Source organism: Salmo salar, chromosome ssa07 (assembly GCF_905237065.1).
Source record: "Salmo salar chromosome ssa07, Ssal_v3.1, whole genome shotgun sequence".
Taxonomy (NCBI): Eukaryota; Metazoa; Chordata; class Actinopteri; order Salmoniformes; family Salmonidae; genus Salmo; species Salmo salar.
Window position 1 is genome coordinate 14376362 of NC_059448.1, and position 24273 is coordinate 14400634.

Consider the following 24273-nt stretch of genomic DNA (forward strand, 5'->3'; position numbering starts at 1 on the left):
GGTAATACTGCACTGCAAGTCTGTATAGGGGAGTGGTAACGCAGGCCTGTATAGGGGAGAGGTAAGGCTGTACTGCAGACCTGCATAGGGGAGTGGTAATGCTGTACTGTAGACCTGTATAGGGGAGAGGTAGTGCTGCACTGAAGGCCTGTATAGGGGAGAGGTCATTTTTTTAAGAACAACTTCTTATTTACAATGATGGCCCACCCGGGTAACAGTGGGTCAGGGGCAGAACAGCATATTTCTTTACCATGTCAGCTCTGGGATTCGATCCAGCAACCTTTCAGTTACTGGCCCAACGCTCTAACCACTAGGTTACCTGCCGCCCCAGAATGCTGTACAGCCGGCCTGTATAGGGAAGACAGTGTGGTTGGTCCCTGTGGTATATGGATGATGGGCAGTCAAGGCTGTTCACACTGACCTCTCATCACGGAAGAAGCTCCTCCAAATACACAGAGGCTGGCCGGCAGGCGTCCCCACCCTTCCCCTCTCCTCTCCCTCTACCCCCTCATTCTCTTCCTTCTCTCTCCGGCTCTGACATAATGAGATACTATCATGGACAGTTTACAGACTTTAAGCAGTGGTGACTGCGCTGCAATACTCCAGGGCTGAGACGCTGGACAGACGGACCAACAGACACAATACATTACAATACATTACATGACATTATAATACAATACAATACAAACCCACACAGCGAGACCAATACAAATGGACACGCAGGGAGGGTGGCTAGGCATGAACAATTGTTCAACACATGCTGCTGCACACATCCACACACTCGCACATTTAGCGGACTTTTTCCACTGCAAGAGAAAGTGGTTGTTTTCCACTTGCATTCATTTAATGGTTTCAGACCAAAGAGATGTAATGGTTTCAGACCAAAGAGATGTATTGGTTTCAGACCAAAGAGATGTATTGGTTTCAGACCAAAGAGATGTATTGGTTTCAGACCAAAGAGATGTATTGGTTTCAGACCAAAGAGATGTATTGGTTTCAGACCAAAGAGATGTAATGTTTCAGACCAAAGAGATGTGTTGGTTTCAGACCAAAGAGATGTAATCTATTACGTGACACATAATATACCAACTCTGTATTCACAATTTATCTTGTTGACAGTCACACGTCTTTAGAAATAAAACGTCATGCATTCTGTTCACAATAGCAGACATGGATAGCCCTCAACAATAAATATTCCTAGTTTCACTCGGCCAGTGAGAGAACCACAAATGGTCTTGGTTTCGCTCACACACACAAAGACTTTGAGAGTTAAGACGCCTCCAGTCATTATGAATGAAGCCTCCACACCTAGTTTTAAGTCCATTTAAAATTGTGTTTGGATTATAGAGCGCTTGCCATCACCAATGTTAGAAGGCAGCAGGAGAGGATGAACATTGGTGGTTCTGCCAAGATATCACTCTCTCCGGCTTCAGTCAATTCATTCGCCTCGCAGTGGCTAAATTCATTGTGTTTTCTGTGCCGGGTATGTCAGCTTTCTTAGGGGAATCCAGTACTTCATGTTTTCTGAAACCATGGAAACCGCCAATATAAGGAAATCGAGCAAATCTGATACCACTGTACATAGTCTACTGTGAGACAATAACATGCTGTACTGTATACTGCAGCCGACAGAAAAGACAGCGGGGAGCTTTATTCCTGTATCCCATTATTTTGATCTGTAGGTCTCATTCCAAGCCACTTACTGAAAGAGGGTAATACAGTAAGGCCAGTCAGGGGCTGTCTATCTGTCTGTGTGTTTAACAGACACCTTAGGCCCCTGAGGGGACCTACAGCCATTAGGAAATATGAGCCAGGCAGGGAGAGCTGCAGGACATCAGGAGTGTGTGTTTGGGGATGGGTGTGTGTTTTCCTGCCTGCCTGCCTATGTGTGTGTGGGTGTGTGTATCCGTGTGCATGTACTCGCGTGCCTGTGTGTGTGATACTCTACCTACAGTGATAAAAGAGGAAGAGTCTCTTGGATGCAGAGCACAGCTTTGGGAGCGAGGGGAAGGGAAAAGAGAGCGAAGGGATGGGAAACGGAGGGAGGAGATGGCAAAGGTAGCGAGGGGAAGGGAAAGGGAACGAGGGGATAAGAAAGGGAACGAGGGGATGAGAAAGGGAGCAAGGGAATGGAAAAGGGAGCAAGGGGATGGGAAAGGGAGCGAGGGGATGAGAAAGGGAGCAAGGGGATGGGAAAGGGAGCGAGGGGATGGGAAAGGGAGCGGGGGGATGGGAAAGGGAGCGAGGGGATGGGAAAGGGAGCGAGGGGATGAGAAAGGGAGCAAGGGGATGGGAAAGAGAGCGGGGAGGTGGGAAAGGGAGCGAGGGGATGGGAAAGGGAGCAAGGGGAGGGGAAAGGGAGTGAGGGGATGGGAAAGGGAGCGAGGGGATGGGAAAGGGAGTGAGGGGATGGGAAAGGGAGCAAGGGGATGGGAAAGAGAGCGGGGGAGGTGGGAAAGGGAGCGAGGGGATGGGAAAGGGAGCAAGGGGAGGGGAAAGGGAGTGAGGGGATGGGAAAGGGAGCGAGGGGATGGGAAAGGGAGTGAGGGGATGGGAAAGGGAGCGAGGGGATGGGAAAGGGAGTGAGGGGATTGGAAAGGGAGCAAGGGGATGGGAAAGGGAGCGAGGGGATGGGAAAGGGAGTGAGGGGATGGGAAAGGGAGCAAGGGGATGGGAAAGGGAGCGAGGGGATGGGAAAAGGAGTGAGGGGATGGGAATGGGAGCAAGGGGAGGGGAAAGGGAGTGAGGGGATGGGAAAGGGAGTGAGGGGATGGGAAAGGGAGCAAGGGGAGTGGAAAGGGAGTGAGGGGATGGGAAAGGGAGCAAGGGGATGGGAAAGGGAGCGAGGGGATGGGAAAGGGAGTGAGGGGATTGGAAAGGGAGCAAGGGGATGGGAAAGGGAGCGAGGGGATGGGAAAGGGAGTGAGGGGATGGGAAAGAGAGTGAGTGGATGGGAAAGAGAGCGAGGGGATGGGAAAGGGAGTGAGGGGATGGGAAAGAGAGTGAGTGGATGGGAAAGAGAGCAAGGGGATGGGAAAGGGAGCGAGGGGATGGGAAAGGGAGTGAGGGGATGGGAAAGAGAGTGAGTGGATGGGAAAGAGAGCGAGGGGATGGGAAAGGGAGTGAGGGGATGGGAAAGGGAGCGAGGGGATGGGAAAGGGAGTGAGGGGATGGGAAAGGGAGCGAGGGGATGGGAAAGGGAGTGAGGGGATGGGAAAGGGAGCGAGGGGATGGGAAAGGGAGCAAGGGGATGGAAAAAGCTTTGTTTCATTCCCTCTATGTGCCATAATAAAATCTAACGTCTTTTCCGCTCGTGTGTCTGTGGACTGGGGAGAACGAGACATTTGAACTCTTGAACATATTTATATTTATTTATTTCTCTCTCTGTCTCTCTCTCTTTCTCTCTACGACTCTCTCTCTGTCTCCTCTCTCTTTCTCTCTTTCTCCCTCCGGCTCTCTCTGTCTCTCTCTCTTTGTCTCTTTCTCTCCGATTCTCTCTCTTTCTCTCTCTCCCTCCTCTCTCCAACTCTCTCTCTCTCTGACTCTCTTTCTCTCTCTGACTCTCTCTGTCTCTCTCCCTTTCTCTCTCTGACACTCTCTTATTCTCTCTCTCTATTTACGCCTCTCTTTGCTCATGCTGTCTTCTCTCTCCTCTCCTCTCTTTCTCTCTCTCCCTCCCTCTCTCTATCTCTCTCCCTCTCTGCATCCTCCTAGTGTCTTCTTGTCTAGTATTCTAACCCCTGTATTTTCTTCATATAATTAGACCTTGGGTTCAGCCATTGGATTAATTGTTGGATAAAACAGATTTGTCTTGTTCTTTAAGTGCTGAGCATGCTGCTCTGACCATACTGCGCTGGGATTCAGTGCCCTGAGTTCAGCTCCTGCAACACACTTTGAGTGAACAAAGTAACCTGTTGGCTGTACAGACTGCACACACACTCATGCATGAGCAGGCACAAATAGGCACACACACACACACACACACACACACACACACACACACACACACACACACACACACACACACACACACACACACACACACACACACACACACACACACACACACACACACACACACACACAATCATTAATAGACACACACACACACACACACACAGAGAGAGAGACAAAGAGACACACACATAATCATGAGCAGGCACACACAGACACTGGAGCTGGAGAACCAGGAGCTTAAAAGGTTACCTCTCCTTGGTATGGGATGAGGAATGTTACATTATTCCATAGGCAGGAGCAAGAACAACCAGCACCACAGTCAATAGTGGAGGTTCTTGGACATTCTTCTGGATCTCTTCACCTCTTGTTTTTCTATCCCTGTCTATTAGGTATCATCTAGCTTACCAGCTGCAATTATGCCCCCCCCCCTTCCATCCCTCTCCCCCCCTTCCATCCCTCTCCCTTCCACCCCTCTCTGTCTCCCTCCCCCTTCCATCTCTCTTTCCCTCCCTTCCAGCGTCAACATTTTTTGACACAGAAAGAAAGCCTCGAGAATTCAGAACAGTTCATCCAATCGATTCCTCCTCTCCCTTCCACTTGCATCCCCCTTCCTCTCCTCGCTTGTAATTTGTCACCTAGCAACCGGCTGGTCCGCTAGCCGTTGTTTCATCCATTTCATGTACAGGAAAGACATTAACCACTTCATTGTCATCACCTCTTGTCCTCATTACATTCTAAAGTCCACTCTCTCTCTAGTCTAAAGAGTATCACAGCTCTCGTAGGGCTAACAAAGCATTTTTCATAACATTCCCTCTAGCAAGGACTGCTCAAACGATAGCAGAGCCTCAGAGCAATTGAGCACCCACCTTGCAAAATCAATAAGACCAAAGCAATCTATCGATGGTAATGGCCGCCAGGGTTTATCGTAGTTAAATCCAGGTGAGTTAAATTGCCATTCGGATTGTCTAGTGTGTAGTGGCAACATTCATAATGGTAATATCATATCACCATTAGTTTACTTCTTCTCAAGAGACAACAAATCTATCAGACGTAATGACAGTGTGCCCCCATGATCCTGGTATGGTGTTATTACAGATGACATTTTAAGTAGCCATAATGTGTTGGACCCACAATGCAACAGTGGCAGTCAGGGCGGTGACGCAAGGGTGAGGCAAGCGGATCATTCGGGAGGGGTGATACAGGCTAATGGATGAGGCGAGAGGCCAGACTCCCTGTTTTTCACGGAAGTCTGTGGATTGGGTGAAATGGCATGCGGTGTAACAGTTGGGAGAAATGGCATGCGGTGTAACAGTTGGGTGAAATGGCATGCAGTGTAACAGAAAATGACATGCGGTGTAACAGTTGGGTGAAATGGCATGCGGTGTAACAGAATGGGAGATGTGGCATGTGGTGTAACATTTGGGAGAAATGGCATGCGGTGTAACAGAATGGGAGATGTGGCATGTGGTGTAACAGTTGGGAGAAATGGCATGTGGTGTAACAGTTGGGTGAAATGGCATGCAGTGTAACAGTTGGGTAAAATGGCATGCGGTGTAACAGTTGGGAGAAATGGCATGTCGTGTAACAGTTGGGTGAAATGGTATGTGGTGTAACAGTTGGGTGAATTGGCATGCAGTGTAACAGTTGGGTAAAATGGCATGCGGTGTAACAGTTGGGTAAAATGGCATGCAGTGTAACAGTTGGGTAAATTGGCATGCGGTGTAACAGTTGGGTAAAATGACATGCGGTGTAACATTTGGGAGAAATGGCATGTGGTGTAACAGAATGGGTGAAATGGCATGCGGTGTAACAGTTGGGAGAAATGGCATGTGGTGTAACAGTTGGGAGAAATGGCATGTGGTGTAACAGTTGGGAGAAATGGCATGTGGTGTAACAGTTAGGTGAAATGGCATGCAGTGTAACAGTTGGGTAAAATGGCATGCGGTGTAACAGTTGGGTGAAATAGCATGCGGTGAAACAATTGGGAGAAATGGCATGTGGTGTAACAGTTGGGTGAAATGGCATGTGGTGTAACAGTTGGGTGAAATGACATGTGGTGTAACAGTTGGGTGAAATGGCATGTGGTGTAACAGTTGGGTGAAATGGCATGCGATGTAACAGTTGGGTGAAATGGCATGCGGTGTAAAAGCTGTGGTGTGTATACTGGCTGTTATGAACACAGGTAGAGGAGGGCTTCTGGCCAAACATTTTTGACTGACATTTAGCTCATGCCTACAGTATGTATGACAATGAGTTTGAATCGCTACTCAATATTCAACTCAATAGCTATCATCCGCATAACATTTGCATAGCATCCCATGTTTGTAATCTCTCGTGGACAGATTTTAGTTCTGGGTTAACAGAGTTGTATTTTGTATGATTCTGAGAGAATGCTAGTGCATGTACTGTAGTACATGTGGATGTGCATATTAATATGTATGTGTGTATGTATGTATGTATGTATGTATGTATGTATGTATGTATGTATGTATGTATGTATGTATGTATGTATGTATGTATGTATGTATGTATGTATGTATGTATGTATGTATGTATGTATGTATGTGTGTGTGTGTGTGTGTGTGTGTGTGTGTGTGTGTGTGTGTGTGTGTGTATGTATGTATGTATATGTAGGTGTGTGTGTGTGTGTGTGTGTGTGTGTATGTGTATGTAGGTGTATATGTGTGTGTGTGTGTGTGTGTGTGTGTGTGTGTGTGTGTGTGTGTGCACGTTCGTGTTTATTAACATCTTCACCCCTTCTCACTCAGAAAGAGCCCTTCTTTACCACTAATAGCTCTGTCACTGCCTGTCATGTTTATTCATGTCCCAGTTTGCATCTTACAGCCATTTTAACCAGACCTACTGTATATTTACGTTCAACATCTCTGGACCATTAGAGCACACTCACACAGGTTGCAGGTAGCATCTTTGGAGATACACAAATGAGGTAGGGGAGAGAGAGAGACAGAGAAAGAGAGAGACAGAGAGGGATGTTTATAGGGAGAAAGATAGCAGAGGAGAAACATCTTCTTAGGTACGATAGGCCATCATTTTCTTTAGTGGCTGCGCACACAGCCACGTCTGTCGGCATAATTGCACTGACATTTATATTTTCATCTGGTGGTGTTATGTCAATTTCCATTACTGGAAGCCTAAGCTGTGGTGCTGGGGTTGAGGGATGGAGGAAGGGAGGGAAAGAAGGCAGGGAAGGGTGTATCAAGAGAGGATTGGAATGAAAGCGCAACTAACTAGCTGGTAGAAAGACTCCTCTCGGGCCTCCCCTGACCATTTGGCTGCCGAACTCACAGCAATACTCTGTTTGAGACCTCTGCTGCGACATGTGGTGCATGAAAAACACATACAGTGCCATCTGAAAGCATTCACACCCCTTGACTTTTCCATATTTTGTTGTGTTACAGCCTGAATTTAAAGTGAATTAAATTTAGATTTTGTGTCACTGATCTACACACAATACCCCATAATGTCAAAGTGGAATTATGTTTTCGAAATGTTTACAATTTAATACAAAATGAAAAGGTGAAATGTCTTGAGTCAATAAGTATTCAACCCTTTTGTTATTGCAAGCCTAAATAAGTACAGGAGTAATAATGTGCTTAACACATCACATAAGTTGCATGGACTCTGTGAGCAATAATAGTGTTTAACAACATTTTTAAATGTCTCCCCAATTTCTGTACTCCACACATAGAATTATCTGTAAGGTCCCTCATTCAAGCAGTGAATTTCTACAACAGATTCATCCACAGAGATCAGCGATGTTTTCCAATGGTTCATAAAGAAAGGCCCCTATTGGTAGATAACATTTTCAAAATTATAATAAACAGACAATGAATATCCATTTGAGCATTACTACAAAGATATAGGCGTCCTTCCTAACTCAGTTGCCGAAGAGGAAGGAAACCGCTCCGTGATTTCACCATGAGGCCAATGGTGATTTATAACCGTTAAGAGTTTAATTGCTTCAATTGAAGATAATTGAGGATGGATCAACAACATTGTAGTTACTCCACAATACTAACATTAATGACAGAGTGAAAAGAAGGAAGCCTGTACAGAATACAAATATTCCAAAACATGCATCCTCTTTGAAACAAGACACTAAAGTAATACTGCAAAAAAGGTGGCAAAGAAATTTACTTTTGGCCTTACAAGGCGTTATGTTTGGGGCAAATCCAACACAACACATCACTGAGTACCACTCTTCATATGTTCAAGCATGGTGGTGGCTGCATCATGTAATGGGTATGCTTGTCATTGGCAAGGACTAGGGAGTAAAAAAAAAAGTTTTTAAATGAACGGAATAGAGCTAAGCACAGGCGAAATCCTAGAAGAAAACTTGGTTCAGTCTGATTTCCAACAGACACTGGGAGACAAATTCACTTCTCAGCAGAACAATTACCTAAAACACAAAGCCAAATATACACTGGAGTTGCTCACCAAGACGGCACTGAATGTTCCTGAGTGGTCTAGTTACAGTTTGAATTTAAATCTGCTTGAAAATCTATGGTAAGACTTGAAAATGGCTGTTTAGCAATGATCAACAACCAACTAGACAAAGCATGAATAATTTTTTGAAGAATAATGGGCCGATATTGTACAATCCAGGTTTGCAAAGCTCTTAGAGACTTACCCAGAAAGACTGAAGGTGATTCTAACATGTATTCACTCAGGGGGTTGAATACGTATCTAATCAAGATATATTACTGTTTTATTTATTCAAATCTTTTGTAGGTCTTTGACAAAAAAAATACAATTTAATCAATTTTATTCCCACTTTGTAACACAACAAAATTTGTAAGTCGCTCTGGATAAGAGCGTCTGCTAAATGACTTAAATGTAAATGTAAATGTAGAAAAAGTCAATGGGTGTGAAAACGTCCTGAAGGCACTGTACATGTGCCTCATAGAATCAAATCTCTAATTAAATACAAGCATGAGGTTATACATACAGAACATGCAAACACACACCAACCACATGCACCACACACACAAACACATTTGATACTTGTTGTGATCAACTACCGTATGTGACCATTTGAATGAGTTCTGTATGCAGCCTCTCTTCTAGGAGCTCTAGTCAATGTTCTACTATACAAAACTCATTACCTTCTCTCAACTACCTCAGGTCTAATGAAAAATTACTAGCCATTTTTTTTCCCCCAGCCAATAGGATTTATCTCTGTCTCTTTTTATAATTGACTATTACTAGCTAAATTGGAAGTTTATATTTTATGAGAGCAGTCATCAGTCTTACAGCTCACTTGTTCTTTGCAATAAATCCACCCAGACCAATTCTACAGTGGGTCTTCGGAGTCTGCCAACCATTGATCTTTTTCACAGCCGCACTAAAATATTTATCCGGGTTGTGACATTTTAACTATGTCCATTGTGACATGTATGTAAAGATCAAACCCCTGATAGCCCCATTCTCGGCTACTCGGTCAACACGATCTGGCTCTCATCTCATTTGCTTCTGGACCTTAGTGCTTTACCGCTTTCCCCAGACTGTTGACAGAGAAAACATGTCAATTCTCTCTTCTCTCTCCGCAAGTGGAGGGCTACATGGTGAAACTATTCTAATTGGTCTTTCACAGTCTTTTCCCCACATTAATAATGTATGTGGAGAAGCTAGAAGCTGGTGCAATGGAAGCGCCTGAGACAGCGTTAAAAAAAACCATGTGTCTGTTCTTGTTTACACGATTAGGAGTTTTATCCCCCATCAGCAAACAATGGCCGCCGCCTCCTCCCTGTCCCCTTGTCCCACATGAGTCAATTATAGACAGGGAAGGCGTGGGCTGACCAGGGTCGTCATTCCACAGCCGAAGGCTTTGAATATAGGGAGGCCTTGTCGTATAAACCCCCTGGCAGGCTGAGAAAGGTCAGGGCAGGCTGAGACAGGGCAGGGCAGGGTGAGACAGGGCAGGGCAGGCTGAGACAGGGCAGGGCAGGGTGAGACAGGGCAGGGCAGGGTGAGACAGGGCAGGGCAGGGTGAGACAGGGCAGGGTGAGACAGGGCAGGGCGGGGTGAGACAGGACAGGGCGGGGTGAGACAGGACAGGGCGGGGTGAGACAGGACAGGGCGGGGTGAGACAGGGCAGGGCGGGGTGAGACAGGACAGGGCGGGGTGAGACAGGACAGGGCGGGGTGAGACAGGACAGGGCGGGGTGAGACAGGACAGGGCAGGGTGAGACAGGGCAGGGCGGGGTGAGACAGGACAGGACAGGGTGAGACAGGGCAGGGCGGGGTGAGACAGGGCAGGGCGGGGTGAGACAGGACAGGGCTGGGTGAGACAGGGCAGGGCAGGGTGAGACAGGGCAGGGCGGGGTGAGACAGGGCAGGGCGGGGTGAGACAGGACAGGGCGGGGTGAGACAGGACAGGGCGGGGTGAGACAGGGCAGGGCGGGGTGAGACAGGACAGGGCGGGGTGAGACAGGACAGGGCGGGGTGAGACAGGGCAGGGCAGGGTGAGACAGGACAGGGCAGGGTGAGACAGGGCAGGGCGGGGTGAGACAGGACAGGACAGGGTGAGACAGGACAGGGCGGGGTGAGACAGGGCAGGGCGGGGTGAGACAGGACAGGGCTGGGTGAGACAGGGCAGGGCGGGGTGAGATAGGACAGGGCGGGGTGAGACAGGGCAGGGCGGGGTGAGACAGGGCAGGGCAGGGTGAGACAGGGCAGGGCGGGGTGAGACAGGGCAGGGCGGGGTGAGACAGGACAGGGCGGGGTGAGACAGGGCAGGGCGGGGTGAGACAGGGCAGGGCGGGGTGAGGCAGGACAGGGCAGGGTGAGGCAGGACAGGGCGGGGTGAGACAGGACAGGGCGGGGTGAGACAGGGCAGGGCGGGTTGAGACAGGACAGGGCAGGGTGAGACAGGGCAGGGCAGGGTGAGACAGGGCAGGGCGGGGTGAGACAGGGCAGGGTGAGGTGAGACAGGACAGGGCAGGGTGAGACAGGACAGGGCGGGGTGAGACAGGGCAGGGCGAGGTGAGACAGGGCAGGGCGAGGTGAGACAGGACAGGGCGGGGTGAGACAGGACAGGGCAGGGTGAGACAGGGCAGGGCAGGGTGAGACAGGGCAGGGTGAGACAGGGCAGGGCAGGGTGAGACAGGGCAGGGCGGGGTGAGACAGGACAGGGCAGGGTGAGACAGGACAGGGCAGGGTGAGACAGGACAGGGCGAGGTGAGACAGGACAGGGCGGGGTGAGACAGGACAGGGCAGGGTGAGACAGGGCAGGGAAGGGTGAGACAGGGCAGGGTGAGACAGGGCAGGGCAGGGTGAGACAGGGCAGGGCGGGGTGAGACAGGACAGGGCAGGGTGAGACAGGACAGGGCAGGGTGAGACAGGACAGGGCGAGGTGAGACAGGACAGGGCAGGGTGAGACAGGGCAGGGCAGGGTGAGACAGGGCAGGGTGAGACAGGGCAGGGCAGGGTAAGACAGGGCAGGGCGGGGTGAGACAGGACAGGGCAGGGTGAGACAGGACAGGGCAGGGTGAGACAGGGCAGGGTGAGACAGGGCAGGGCAGGGTGAGACATGGCAGGGCAGGGTGAGACAGGACAGGGCAGGGTGAGACAGGACAGGGCAGGGTGAGACAGGACAGGGCAGGGTGAGACAGGGCAGGGTGAGACAGGGCAGGGCAGGGTGAGACATGGCAGGGCAGGGTGAGACAGGACAGGGCAGGGTGAGACAGGACAGGGCAGGGTGAGACAGGACAGGGCAGGGTGAGACAGGACAGGGCAGGGTGAGACAGGACAGGGCGGGGTGAGACAGGACAGGGCAGGGTGAGACAGGACAGGACAGGACAGGGTGAGACAGGACAGGGCAGGGTGAGACATGGTAGGGCAGGGTGAGACAGGACAGGGCAGGGTGAGACAGGACAGGGCAGGGTGAGACAGGACAGGGCAGGGTGAGACAGGACAGGGCAGGGTGAGACAGGACAGGGCGGGGTGAGACAGGACAGGACAGGGTGAGACAGGACAGGGCGGGGTGAGACAGGACAGGACAGGGTGAGACAGGACAGGGCAGGGTGAGACAGGACAGGGCAGGGTGAGACAGGACAGGGCGGGGTGAGACAGGACAGGGCGGGGTGAGACAGGACAGGACAGGGTGAGACAGGACAGGGCAGGGTGAGACAGGACAGGGCAGGGTGAGACAGGACAGGGCAGGGTGAGACAGGACAGGGCAGGGTGAGACAGGACAGGGCAGGCTGAGACAGGACAGGGCGAGGTGAGACAGGACAGGGCAGGGTGAGACAGGACAGGGCAGGGTGAGACAGGACAGGGCAGGGTGAGACAGGACAGGGCAGGGTGAGACAGGACAGGGCGGGGTGAGACAGGACAGGGCAGGGTGAGACAGGGCAGGGCAGGGTGAGACAGGACAGGGCAGGGTGAGACAGGACAGGGCAGGGTGAGACAGGACAGGGCAGGGTGAGACAGGACAGGGTGAGACAGGGCAGGGCAGGGTGAGACATGGCAGGGCAGGGTGAGACAGGACAGGGCAGGGTGAGACAGGACAGGGCAGGGTGAGACAGGACAGGGCAGGGTGAGACAGGACAGGGCGGGGTGAGGGACGTGTGTTCGTGTATTGTTCCTGTGTATGTGACACAGTAATGTTTTTGTCTGTTCTTCACTTTCTCTTTCTCTCTATTTCTCTCTCGCTCTCTCACCCCCCTCTCTCTCTCTCTCTCTGTCTCCCTGTCTCTCGAACACTATCAATCTCTTTGGCTCTCTGCCACCCTCTCTTTCTCTCTCTTTCTCCCTCTCGCTCTACAGGTTCATAAAGGTTTTAGTGAATCTCAGATTGTTTCGGAGGGTGTTATATTAAGCAATACCTCTTTCTTTCCTCTATGTCTTTCTTTGCCTATCTTCCCTTCAATTATTTAGCATGCGGCCATGCTATGACATGCTTAGAAGTTAAAGGGGGAGTGTTGGTCTGAAATGTTGGTTGAAGATCTCTATGGCAACTTTGGTAATTTCAGGGTGTGAACATACATTTTTGTAATCCCTCGCTCTCCTCCAAAACTGTGATGAAGGGATGACTTCAGACTGACTTCTCTCCATACTTTATGTTCGTCATCCCCATTTTGATGTTCATCGAAAGATCATCATCAGTTTGAGGAGATTAATTTTCCCCATGCATTCCTAGACTGTCCCTTCATGTAAGAACTTTGTAGAGATCCCAGATAAATTCAGGATTCAGACATCAAACCCCGGGGGGATCTGAAACCCCACACACGTAATATTTAATCACGCTTCTCACAAAAAAACACACAAAAAAAAGATGATTCACATAATTGCTATCTGCCTGTGAGACAAAGACACAAAGTCATTGTCACCTTCGTAATTTGTCTAATTTAATAAACCATTGTTTTGCGTCCCCAATCCCTTTGAGTCCCAATCAAGTTATGGGCTTGATGTATCTGTTGATGTGTTTTGGGACGATTAGAGACACAAGCGCATTGTAGGTCTTTGACGAGGCAGAGAGGCATACATATGCAAATTTCACACCCACTGTTGGAACTTATTTACCTAATTAATGGATTAACATAAGTCATTAGCAGCAGAGCGGAGACGCTCGACACGGCTTAACATGACCCGGATCGAACAGTGGGCGGCCATTTTCTTTTTTTGACTAACCCCGCTGGCATTGTGTAGCTCAGATGTGTGGCTGTCACTCTTATTCACTCCCACACATACTGTATACACGCAAAGTAACCCATTGGGCACATACAGAGCGAGCAACACAAAGCTACGTTATGTCCTCAATGCAGGAACCAGGGTACACGTTTGCATGCAAGCATTAACCTAACATTGCAGGCGTATAAATAAAAATTGAGCGGAGTCCCCACTTCCGTTTTTCAGGGAAAATGGAAGTTAGGTTGAAAATACTGTGTCCCTGAAAACCGGGTGTTAGCGATTCCTGGTGACTCCGAATAGGCTAGGCAAGCATAAACACACACATGTACACACACACGTACACACACACGTACACACACACTGGGGAGGTACAAGGCACACACCCTATTGTATTTCATTTCTCTATCTTTATACTTTCTGACTCAACGTTCTGAGATTGAATATGCCAAGTGATAAAGGTAAAGTCATCTAATTAAAAGCTCTAATTTCTCCCCTAATTGGGAATTAAGGTTAAAATGACATCAGCTTCATACAGGCATCACATGACAAAGTGTGAATTCAAAATCACAGTACATTACAGTACATTCATTGTCATCATTCACAGTGAATTGTGAGGAAAAGCCAGACAACTATTTGCCATTAAGTACATATATAAATAGTGGACTCTTAACACAGTGTCGTGTGTGTTTGTTTCTCTCCTTAGGAGCAGAGGATATGGGTTTTGGTTGTTTTGGAAGTGAACTTGAATAACTGAATATCTATTTCTTTCAGGAGGCAGACTGAAGGATACTGCATGTGCAAAATGAACTAAATGTATTTCAATCGCTTTCATTCTTCATTTCTTTCTTTCTTTCAATGATGTATTTCTTTATCTCACTCTCTTGCTCTCTTTTCTGCTTCAAATGAAGCAATACATGTTATTTTTGTTTAATTGTTCTGAAATTGAAATGGAATTGCCCTAACTTTCTGATTATCATTGTCAATACTGCTATCCTTTGTCTCTTAGCCATTTTAACTGTTGTGGTAATTTTGAACATTTACATTTTGCTATGTTTTTTTCTGGCTTCTCCATACTCCCTAAACTCTCTTGCACAAGATCTAGAGAAAAGCAACTCGAGAAAGTTTGCTTAGGAAAGTATAACCTGCCAAGCATTCGGAATATGATTGGCCACACCCCCTGCAATGGAGCACCAATTCTAACAGAGCTTGTCCCTCCTACCAGCCACACCCACAGTCAAGACTAGCCTATCAGAAGTGGTTAATACTAATACTGAACTGCTTTTCCTTCATTCCCTTTCGCACTCAAAAAACAAGCCCCACCCCCAATCTGCCCCCAACCCCTCTGTGAAAATTGATTTGCTAACTCTTGTCTTTTTACTAACAACAAGCTTCAGAATTCTCCAATGTATTATATTATTTTGTGATTTGGTTTTCCTTTAATTTGTACAACTAACATTGTGTCATTCACGGAATGTGAGTCATCTGTTCTTTTTTCTATTTAACTTGCGTACTTACATACTAACAAAATGTAATGATATTGTTTTATCTTTTTTATTTTTGGAAAAACCCTTTAATCCGAAAAGTCAAACTTTTTCCAATTACTTTCTTTATTTCTTTATTTGGAAGATATGTATGATATTGAAAAAATAAAAATAAAGCCTACTTTATTTATTTTTGGACATTTCAAGGATTGATTGGTTGGTTTATTATCGCCTACTCTTAAATTAACCTGATTGTTTATTGTTTTTTTTTAATAAGGCGAAATCTCGTAAAAATTAATTTTTGAAGTTCGAAACTTTGAGTTTACGGTTTGTCATTCTTTTTTTGCTTTCTCCTCCCCCTGTTTTCTCCTGAAGCACGCAGGCATTGGACACGCTATGGTAAACAAACTGCATTATATGGTAGATATCATTCTAATTGTCTTTACTTTGGTTTGCCCTGGGTTTCCGTTACCTCTTTCTATTCCGTTTGCTCTTACTGAAAATACAAACTTCCATCGATTCCAAGGTAGCTGAAAACAATCACCTCTCTATTTGTCTTTATTTTACTTCTTTGTCCGTTTCCGCTTTTTACCATCCAATACTCCTCCCTTCCTACAAAAATAGAAAACTATCCACTGAAAGAGGTCTGTCCTAAAACTTTAAATTTAGCAAGAATTTAGAATTGTTTTGTTACTTAGATTTTTTTTCTCAAACGCTATCCGTATGAAGAAATAAAGAATTATTTTCCAAGAAAGATATAAACTTCTGAATTGACTACGACAAAACCTATCCCCTATTTTTTTTTTCAACAAGCGTCCTTGAAGTGGACGTACACAGCGGACTCCATTGACAGAGAATAACCCCTACTTTTACAACCCCAGTGACAGGTAGTAAGAACTCAGGCCATTTGGATAATATTCTACTATGTCTGATACTAGGTGCTCTTTATATTTAGTGTTAGAAAGTTTGAACATTTGTCAGTCTACTTAAACAGTGTAACTAAGCTAACCTAGTCGACTTTGAATTGACTACGAAAAAATATATGCAAAAACATTTGTCTAACTTAGTTGACGCAATTGTATTGTTAAGATTTAAATGAGTCTACCTATTCCTTCAGCAACTATCGACAGGTTCTGCCGAGAATGTACTGCAGCAAATATGTGTGTGCCAAGGCCTGTGGTTCCCACTCAAACGTTAATAGAGTTCAGGTCTATATTTACACCTCCTGATTTAGTGGCAGAAACAAGGCCGTAAAGCAGAGCCTCAAATGAGGGCTCGATCCCATTAGAGACCTACAGTGTGATTTAGGACTGAGCTGGTTCAGCTCTGAGCCCATACCTGGACTCAACATCCACACTTAATTCAATGCCATTGTGTCTGAATGGTAAATACTGTTCCCTTGTCTGCTACTAAGGCTTTCTTGTGTATAGCCAGGCTTTCAGGAGTCGAGACAACAGGCAAAGTCAGGACAGTGCTGCTGCTGGCTTGCTAAAGGAAATGGGAAAAGTGATTTATTTCTTAGAAAGGAATAGAATACACTAAATAAGCAAGGATAGGGTAAGAGGCTGGTTGGCATAAGAGTACTGATGTGGATATTTTGTTAGAAGATGTTTTGGTAATCCATGGCAATTCCTTCAGAAATAGCCCCAGAAGGATGATCATTGATTTACATGTTGAATTACAGCATTGCCATGACTCAATTAACACTAGGCCTTAGTTGTTTGTTGCCAAAACAAAAACGGCGTAAAATTAAGATCGAATTTAAAGTAGCTACTTTTCTTTGATGTATAAATAAGAATTAAGGACAGTAAATGACTAATTTCATGTATCTTCTTGGATTAACACATGCAGGTAACAGGCATTGACAGTGGAAAAGAAAGAGAAAGGGATTATGTTCTGTTTGACCTTTTCAGATAGCCACTGTTGCTTAGAATCTTACTTCCTGTCACTGGATTTGGGCCCAAACATAAAAAATAAAAAAAAAGGGTTACGCTCTACCCACAAAACTTACATGGCATGTAGGGACAATCTCTTGGAATGTCTCGACTGTGTCCGATCTACAGTCTCCATCACTAACACTAACTCTTGTTACCTCTGAGTTTACTGGCCTGGCCCCCTGCATGTAAGAGTTGACCCCCTTATCTTTTGGTTGTTGTTTATTGATAAACCAATTACATTAAAGCATATATGTATATGCATATATCATGGATATTATATATACATACATATATCAATCATATATATATATATATATCAATCATTACACTAGTATCCGTGTGGCCACGTAACTCTCCAGCCACCCCCTTTTATTCAGGGTTTTGTTTCCTTTTGACATTTCTTTTTAATATAACTTACAAAAAACAAATAATACGACCTCACTCCTTACCTTGCTAGGATAAAAAAGAAGGAAAAAGGGAAAAAAAAGAGGGGGAACAGCTTTTCATTTTCTAGGTGACTAGAGGAGCGATGCCTACAGTAAGTAGGTTGTGTCAGCCATCCAACACCTGAGTTGGAGTGGAATCAAACGAGAGAGACTACTGTACAGCAGAACAAAAGACCAGCTTGAGATCATTGTTATTCTAACCGGTTATGGGTTACCATAACTACTGTAAATGACTCAAGCAATCAGTTTACACTGTATGTGTATGTTCAAAGTCACTTAGTGCCAATTTGTGTTATTACCTGTAAAAGTAATGGAAAGATTATGGAGGGGTGTTCATAAGCTACTGGCTAGTTGTTAGCACGTGCACCAAAATAGATGGCGATAGGAGGTATAGTAAAGGGAGTTCATATAGCTCTTAGATTGAACAATTTGAATGTTACATTCACCCCTCTTTTCACCGTTGACAGTGGAATCGCTCTTCCCTCACTTAGATTTTCCAGTTCATTAAAACCCTCTCCTTTTTCTGTTGACTACATGCATTTGTGGTTGTTCCATCGGTTTGGTCCCTCATTGTACTGTACATTTCCTTTCGGTTTGGATCATGCACCCTGTTTGCATGTTGTTTTTCTGGCTAGCATCATAGACATCTGCATCCTACCCCACAAGGGTGTCTTCACTGCTCTAGCCCAGCAAGTGCCAGTCTGCACACGTGTCTAGATGGGTGTTCTTTCCTTTGGCGTTCTTGTCCTAATATCACCCTTAACCTTTTACTTTTCCATTCGTCTGGTGTAGTAGTGTTGCCCTCTGCAGTTTGGGTTTTCCTTTTCCCATTGCCGCCTCCTCTCAAAGTGATTGTGTTTTTGTTTGATTGTTGCCTCTGTTGGTTCATGTGTTTTGTTTTGTCCAATGGACTACTCCTTTAACTTTCCATTTTGTCATCCAGTCATTCAGTGCATGTCTCATGTCCTTCTAATTAGCTTGGATGGAATCATTTTGTTTCTTCTTAACCAAAACAAGCCCTTGTCAAACGCATTCAGTCCGAAAATCTGATCTGGATGGACAAATCAAATTGCAGAGGACCTTAAAAACTCCTCCTAATTGTTTTGATACTACTACTACTAAATTGACTAAAACAATATGTTACTAATACTACTGTTTGAATCCAACCTGTATGTTGTAACTGTACTAACAACCATTTTTGTGTCTGACTCTCCCCTACTTACTAAAGTACTAACCGTTCACCCTCCAACCCAACTCTCCTTAACTGCCCAACACACAACTAAAGCTCCCTCTCTCCATCCTTTAACACTTGTGAATGATCTCAAAAGACTTCCCCGTCCCTCCTGTGCCCCCCCCCCAGCCCCCCCCCAGCCCCAACCATCACTAACTCAGGGTTGGTACAGTCATTTAAGGCATCATTTGGATTAGCCCTCAGAGCTAAAGATTCCATATTGATGCCTGAAGACTTCCGGATTACTTTCCCACTAAGTTCAGTCACTGCTAGTTGTTCAGTCCAGCTGCCAGCCACCTGTTGGAGGATTCCTCGCGGAACAGACCCCCTCCCTCTGCTCAGACCTTCACAGCCCTACTTCAACCTGTCTTAGGGAAAGGCGTCAAAGGGGGTCATCATTGCATGTGTGACATGTTTGCATTCGCGGACCAATGAAAATCATTATTTTTGGATAATTTATTTGAGAAGCAATTCATTTGCTCTGCCTCTAATACTGTATTTGAAATGTTGATTTAATGCTGATAACTAACTTTGGTTGAAAATTGTCAATGTGGACATGATGATATTTGCCTCTAGCAGTTAAAAACTATGTTGAAGGTAAGTAATAAGACATTATCAAATTGAAGACCTGCACTTCAATCAGGTAAGCGATTTACTGTCAAGGTAAGATTGTCAATTTCTGTGCATGATTGCTAAACCAAAAACACATTTACAATGCTGTCCACAATGAAGGAAGTAGTAAGAAACGTGAATGGGTAGCACCACCTCCAAACAGTGTGTAACGGACGAGTTACAGTAGTGACTTCAGTAGTTCCATCATTACTTACTTTAGGCGTGAGTGGTTCACAGAACGCTATCCCTTTGATATATGGTTCGCATATGTTTCCAGGAACATCTGGTTTATACACTGTCTGTTGTTCCAACACCTTCCATACTGGGAGAACACTGATTAAGCTGTCAGTAGATTCATACTTTGATACAGCCGCCCCAGTCCCACTATCAAAGACCGCCTGCACGGCTTCACTTTGATGCCAGACCAAATCTATGTAGGCAGTAGAAAAGCCACTGAGGGTGCTTCACCTGGTTTGCACTCTGACACTGTGTGTGTGTGTGTGTGTGTGTGTGTGTGTGTGTGTGTGTGTGTGTGTGTGTGTGTGTGTGTGTGTGTGTGTGTGTGTGTGTGTGTGTGTGTGTTTGTGTGTGTGTGTGTGTGTGTGTGTGTGTGTGTGTGTGTGTGTGTGTGTGTGTGTGTGAATGTGTTTATGTGTGCGTGAATGTGTTTATGTGTTTGTGTGTGTGTGTGTGTGTGTGTGTTGTTGCTCTTAGAACAAAGGCCCTTGTCCAGGCAGGCCCCTGATGCTAACATGATGAGAGGGTATCCAGTAGAGAGCTCTCTGGTGTTAACTTAGTGTCACAGAGCCCATCATGGTCAATGAGCCAGTGACACGCTCAGCCAAGCACACCCCAGGTCCTGCTGTTAGAGCACAATGCTGAACTGCACTCTGTCTCCACAGGTCTCCCGTAGCTAGCCAAACAACCAGGTTGTAAATGTCATATCCTGAGTTGTAATAAGCTAGGAATCCATTTTCGATTTACTTTACCAATCAAAAGTTTGGACACACATACTCATTCAAGGGTTTTTCTTTATTTTTATTATTTTCTACATTGTAGAATAATAGTGAATACAGCAAAACTATGAATTACACATATGGAATCATGTCCTAACCAAAAAAGTGTAAAAAAAAAAATCAACACTACCGTTCAAAAGTTTTGGGTCACTTAGAAATGTTCTTGTTTTTGGAAGAAGAGCAATTTTTTGTCCATTAAAATAACATCAAATTGATCAGAAATATAGTGTTTACATTGTTAATTTTGTAAATTACTGTTGACATTGTTAATTTTGTAATTGACTATTGTAGCTGGAAACGGCAGATTCTTTATGGAATATCTACGTAGGCGTACAGAGGCCCATTATCAGCAACCACCATTACTGTGTTCCAATGGCACGTTGTATTAGCTAATCCACATTTAACATTTTAAAAGGCTAATTGATTATTGGAAAACCCTTTTGCCATTATGTTAGCACAGCTGAAAACTGTTGTTCGGAAGCAAGAAAATGGACCATCTTTAGACTAGTTGAGTATCTGGAGTATCAGCATTTGCGGGTTCGATTGCAAGCTCAAAATGGCCTGAAACTCGTCAGTCTATTGTTCTTCTGAGAAATGAAGGCTATTCCATGCGAGAAATTGCCAAGAAACTGAAGATCGCGTACAACGCTGTGTACTACTCCCTTAACAGAACTGCGCAAACTGGCTCTAACCAAAATAGAAATCAGAGTGGGAGGCACAACTGAGGAAGAGGACAAGTATATTAGAGTGTCTAGTTTGATAAACAGACGCCTCACAAGTCCTCAACTGGCAGATGCATTAAATAGTACCCGCAAAACATCAGTCTCAACATCAACAGTGAAGCGGCGACTCTGGGATATTATTTTATTTTATATTTGAGAAGTAACCACCCTTGGCCTTGATGACAGCTTTGCACACTCTTGGCATTCTCTCAACCAGTTTCATGAGATAGTCACCTGGAATGCATTTCAATTAACAGATGTGCCTTAATGTGTTTGAGCCAATCAATTGTGTTGTGAAAAGGTAGGGGTGGTATACAGAAGATAGCTCTGTTTGGTAAAAGACCAAGTCCATATAATGGCAAGAACAGCTCAAATAAGCAAAGAGAAACGACAGTCCATCATTACTTTAAAACCTCTCTAGGGTAGGTGGGATGATAACGTCCCACCTGGCCATCATCTTGTAAAATTGCAGAGCGCCAAATTCAAAATACAGAAATACTCATAATAAACATTCATAAAATATACAAGTGGTATACATTGGCTTAAATATTAACTTCTTGTTAATCCAGGCGCTGTGTCAGATTTCAAAAAGGCTTTACGGCGAAAGCATACCATGCGATTATCTGAGGACAGCGCCCCGCTTACAAAAGCATACTAACATTTTCCAGCCAAGTAGAGGAGTCACAAAAGTCAGAAATAGCGATAAAATGAATCACTTACCTTTGATGATCTTCATATGGTTGCATTAACAAGACGCCCTGTTACACAATAAATGTTTGTTTTGTTCGATAAAGTCCCTCTTTATGTCCCAAAACTCTGTTTTGTTGGCGCGTTTTGTTCAGTAATCCACTGGCTCCAGGGTGGTCAAAACATGCAGATGAATACATGCTAATAGTACCGGTAAAGTTTGTCGAAACATGTCAAACTATGTTTAAAATTAATACTCAGGTTGTCTATTGTCTAAATATTACTTCCCCTGTCCACTGACCAAAAGGTATTTTTACTTGTCGTTTTCAAAATACAAGCCTGAAAGCATGTCTAAAGACTGTTGACATCTAGTGGAAGCCATAGGAACTGCAATCTGGGCCCTAACCCATAACATAGTCAATAGGCATTCAGTGGAAAACAACTCACATCACAAAAATCCCACTTCCTGGATGGATTTTCCTCGGGTTTTCCCGTGCCATATCAGTTTTGTTATACTCACAGACATTATTTTAACAGTTTTAGAAACTTCAGAGTGTTTTCTATCCAATACTACGATGCATATGCATATCCTATCTTCTGGGCCTGTGTAACAGGCAGTTTACGTTGGGCACGTTTGTCAACCAAACTTCAAAATACTGCCCCCTACCCAAGAGAGGTTAAGACATGAAGGTCAATCAATATGGAACATTTCAAAAACTTTTATAGATTCTTCAAGTGCAATCGCAAAAACCATCAAGTGCTTTGATGAAACTGGCTCTCATGAGGACCGCCACAGGAAAGGAAGACCCAGAGTTACCTCTGCTGCAGAGGACAAGTTCATTAGAGTTACCAGCCTCAGAAATTGCAGCCCAAATAAATGCTTCACAAAGTTCTAGTAGCAGACATATATCAACATCAACTGTTCAGAGGAGACTGAGTGAATCAGGCCTTCATGGTTGAATTGCTGCAAAGAAACCACTACTAAAGGACACCAATATTAAGAAGAGATTTGCTTGGGCCAAGAAACACGAGCATTGGACATTAGACCGGTGGAAATCTGTCCTTTGGTCTGATGAGTCCAAATTTGAGATTTTTGGTTACAACAGCTGTGTCTTTGTGAGACGCAGAGTAGGTGAACGGATGATCTCTGTGTGGTTCCCACGTGAAGCATGGAGCAGGAGGTGTGATGTATGGGTGTGCTTTGCTGGTGACACTGTCAGTGGTTTATTTAGAATTCAAGGCACACTTAACCATCATGGCTACCACAGCATTCTGCATCGATACGCCGTCCCATCAGGTTTGCGCTTAGTGGGACTATCATTTGTTTTTCAACAGGACAATGATCCAACACACCTCCAGGCTGTGTAAGGGCTATTTGACCAAGAAGCAGAGGGATGCAGTGCTGCATCAGATGACCTGGCCTCCACAATCACCCGACCCCAACCTAATTGAGATGGTTTGGGATGAGTTAGACTGCAGAGTGAAGGAAAAGCAGCCAACAAGTGCTCATCATATGTGGGAACTCCTTCAAGAGTGTTGGAAAAGCATTCCAGGTGAAACTGGTTGAGAGAATACCAAGTGTGTGCAAAGCTGTCATCAAGGCAAAAGGTGGCTACTTTGACGAATCTAAAATCTAAAATATATTAGGATTTGTTTAACCTCTTTGGGCTAGGCGGGACGAATTCGTCCCACATACGCAACAGCCAGTTGAATCCCGTGGCGCGATTTTCAAATACCTTAGAAATGCTATTACTTCAATTTCTCAAACATATGACTATTTTACAGCATTTTAAAGACAAGACTCTCGTTAATCTAACCACACTGTCCGATTTCAAAAAGGCTTTACAACGAAAGCAAAACATTAGATTATGTCAGCAGAGTACCCAGCCAGAAATAATCAGACACCCATTTTTCAAGCTAGCATATAATGTCACAAAAACCCAGAAGACAGCTAAATGCAGCACTAACCTTTGATGATCTTCATCAGATGACACACCTAGGACATTATGTTATACAATACATGCATGTTTTGTTCAATCAAGTTCATATTTATATCAAAAACCAGCTTTTTACATTAGCATGTGACGTTCAGAACTAGCATACCCCCCGCAAACTTCCGGGGAATTTACTAACAATTTACTAAATTACTCACGATAAACGTTCACAAAAAACATAACAATTATTTTAAGAATTATAGATACAGAACTCCTTTGTGCAATCGAGGTGTCCGATTTTAAAATAGCTTTTCGATGAAAGCACATTTTGCAATATTCTCAGTAGATAGCCCAGCCATCACGGCTAGCCATTTAGACACCCACCAAGTTTAGCCCTGACCAAAGTCAGATTTACTATTACAAAAGTTTGATTACCTTTGTTGTCTTCGTCAGAATGCACTCCCAGGACTGCTACTTCAATAACAAATGTTGGTTTGGTCCAAAATAATCCATCGTTATATCCAAATAGCGGCGTTTTGTTCGTTCGTTCCAGACACTATCCGAAATGGTATATCAGGGTCACGAGCATGGCGCAAT

At 45.2% G+C, this 24273-nt stretch overlaps 1 protein-coding gene across 7 annotated transcripts in view; it reads left to right on the forward strand.

The window, feature by feature from the left end:
• The window catches only part of LOC106608688 (neurexin-2), a 1106898-nt gene that overhangs the window by 514496 nt on the left and 568129 nt on the right, over positions 1 to 24273 (forward strand). For 5 of the 7 annotated variants that reach the window (XM_045721575.1, XM_045721574.1, XM_045721573.1 and 2 more), the window contains exon 7: positions 15467 to 15490. The exons of the other annotated variants lie outside the window; for them this stretch is intronic. In XM_045721575.1, coding sequence (XP_045577531.1) covers positions 15467 to 15490 — 24 coding nt within the window. The remainder of the gene's footprint in view (positions 1 to 15466; positions 15491 to 24273) is intronic. 7 annotated transcript variants of the gene reach the window in all.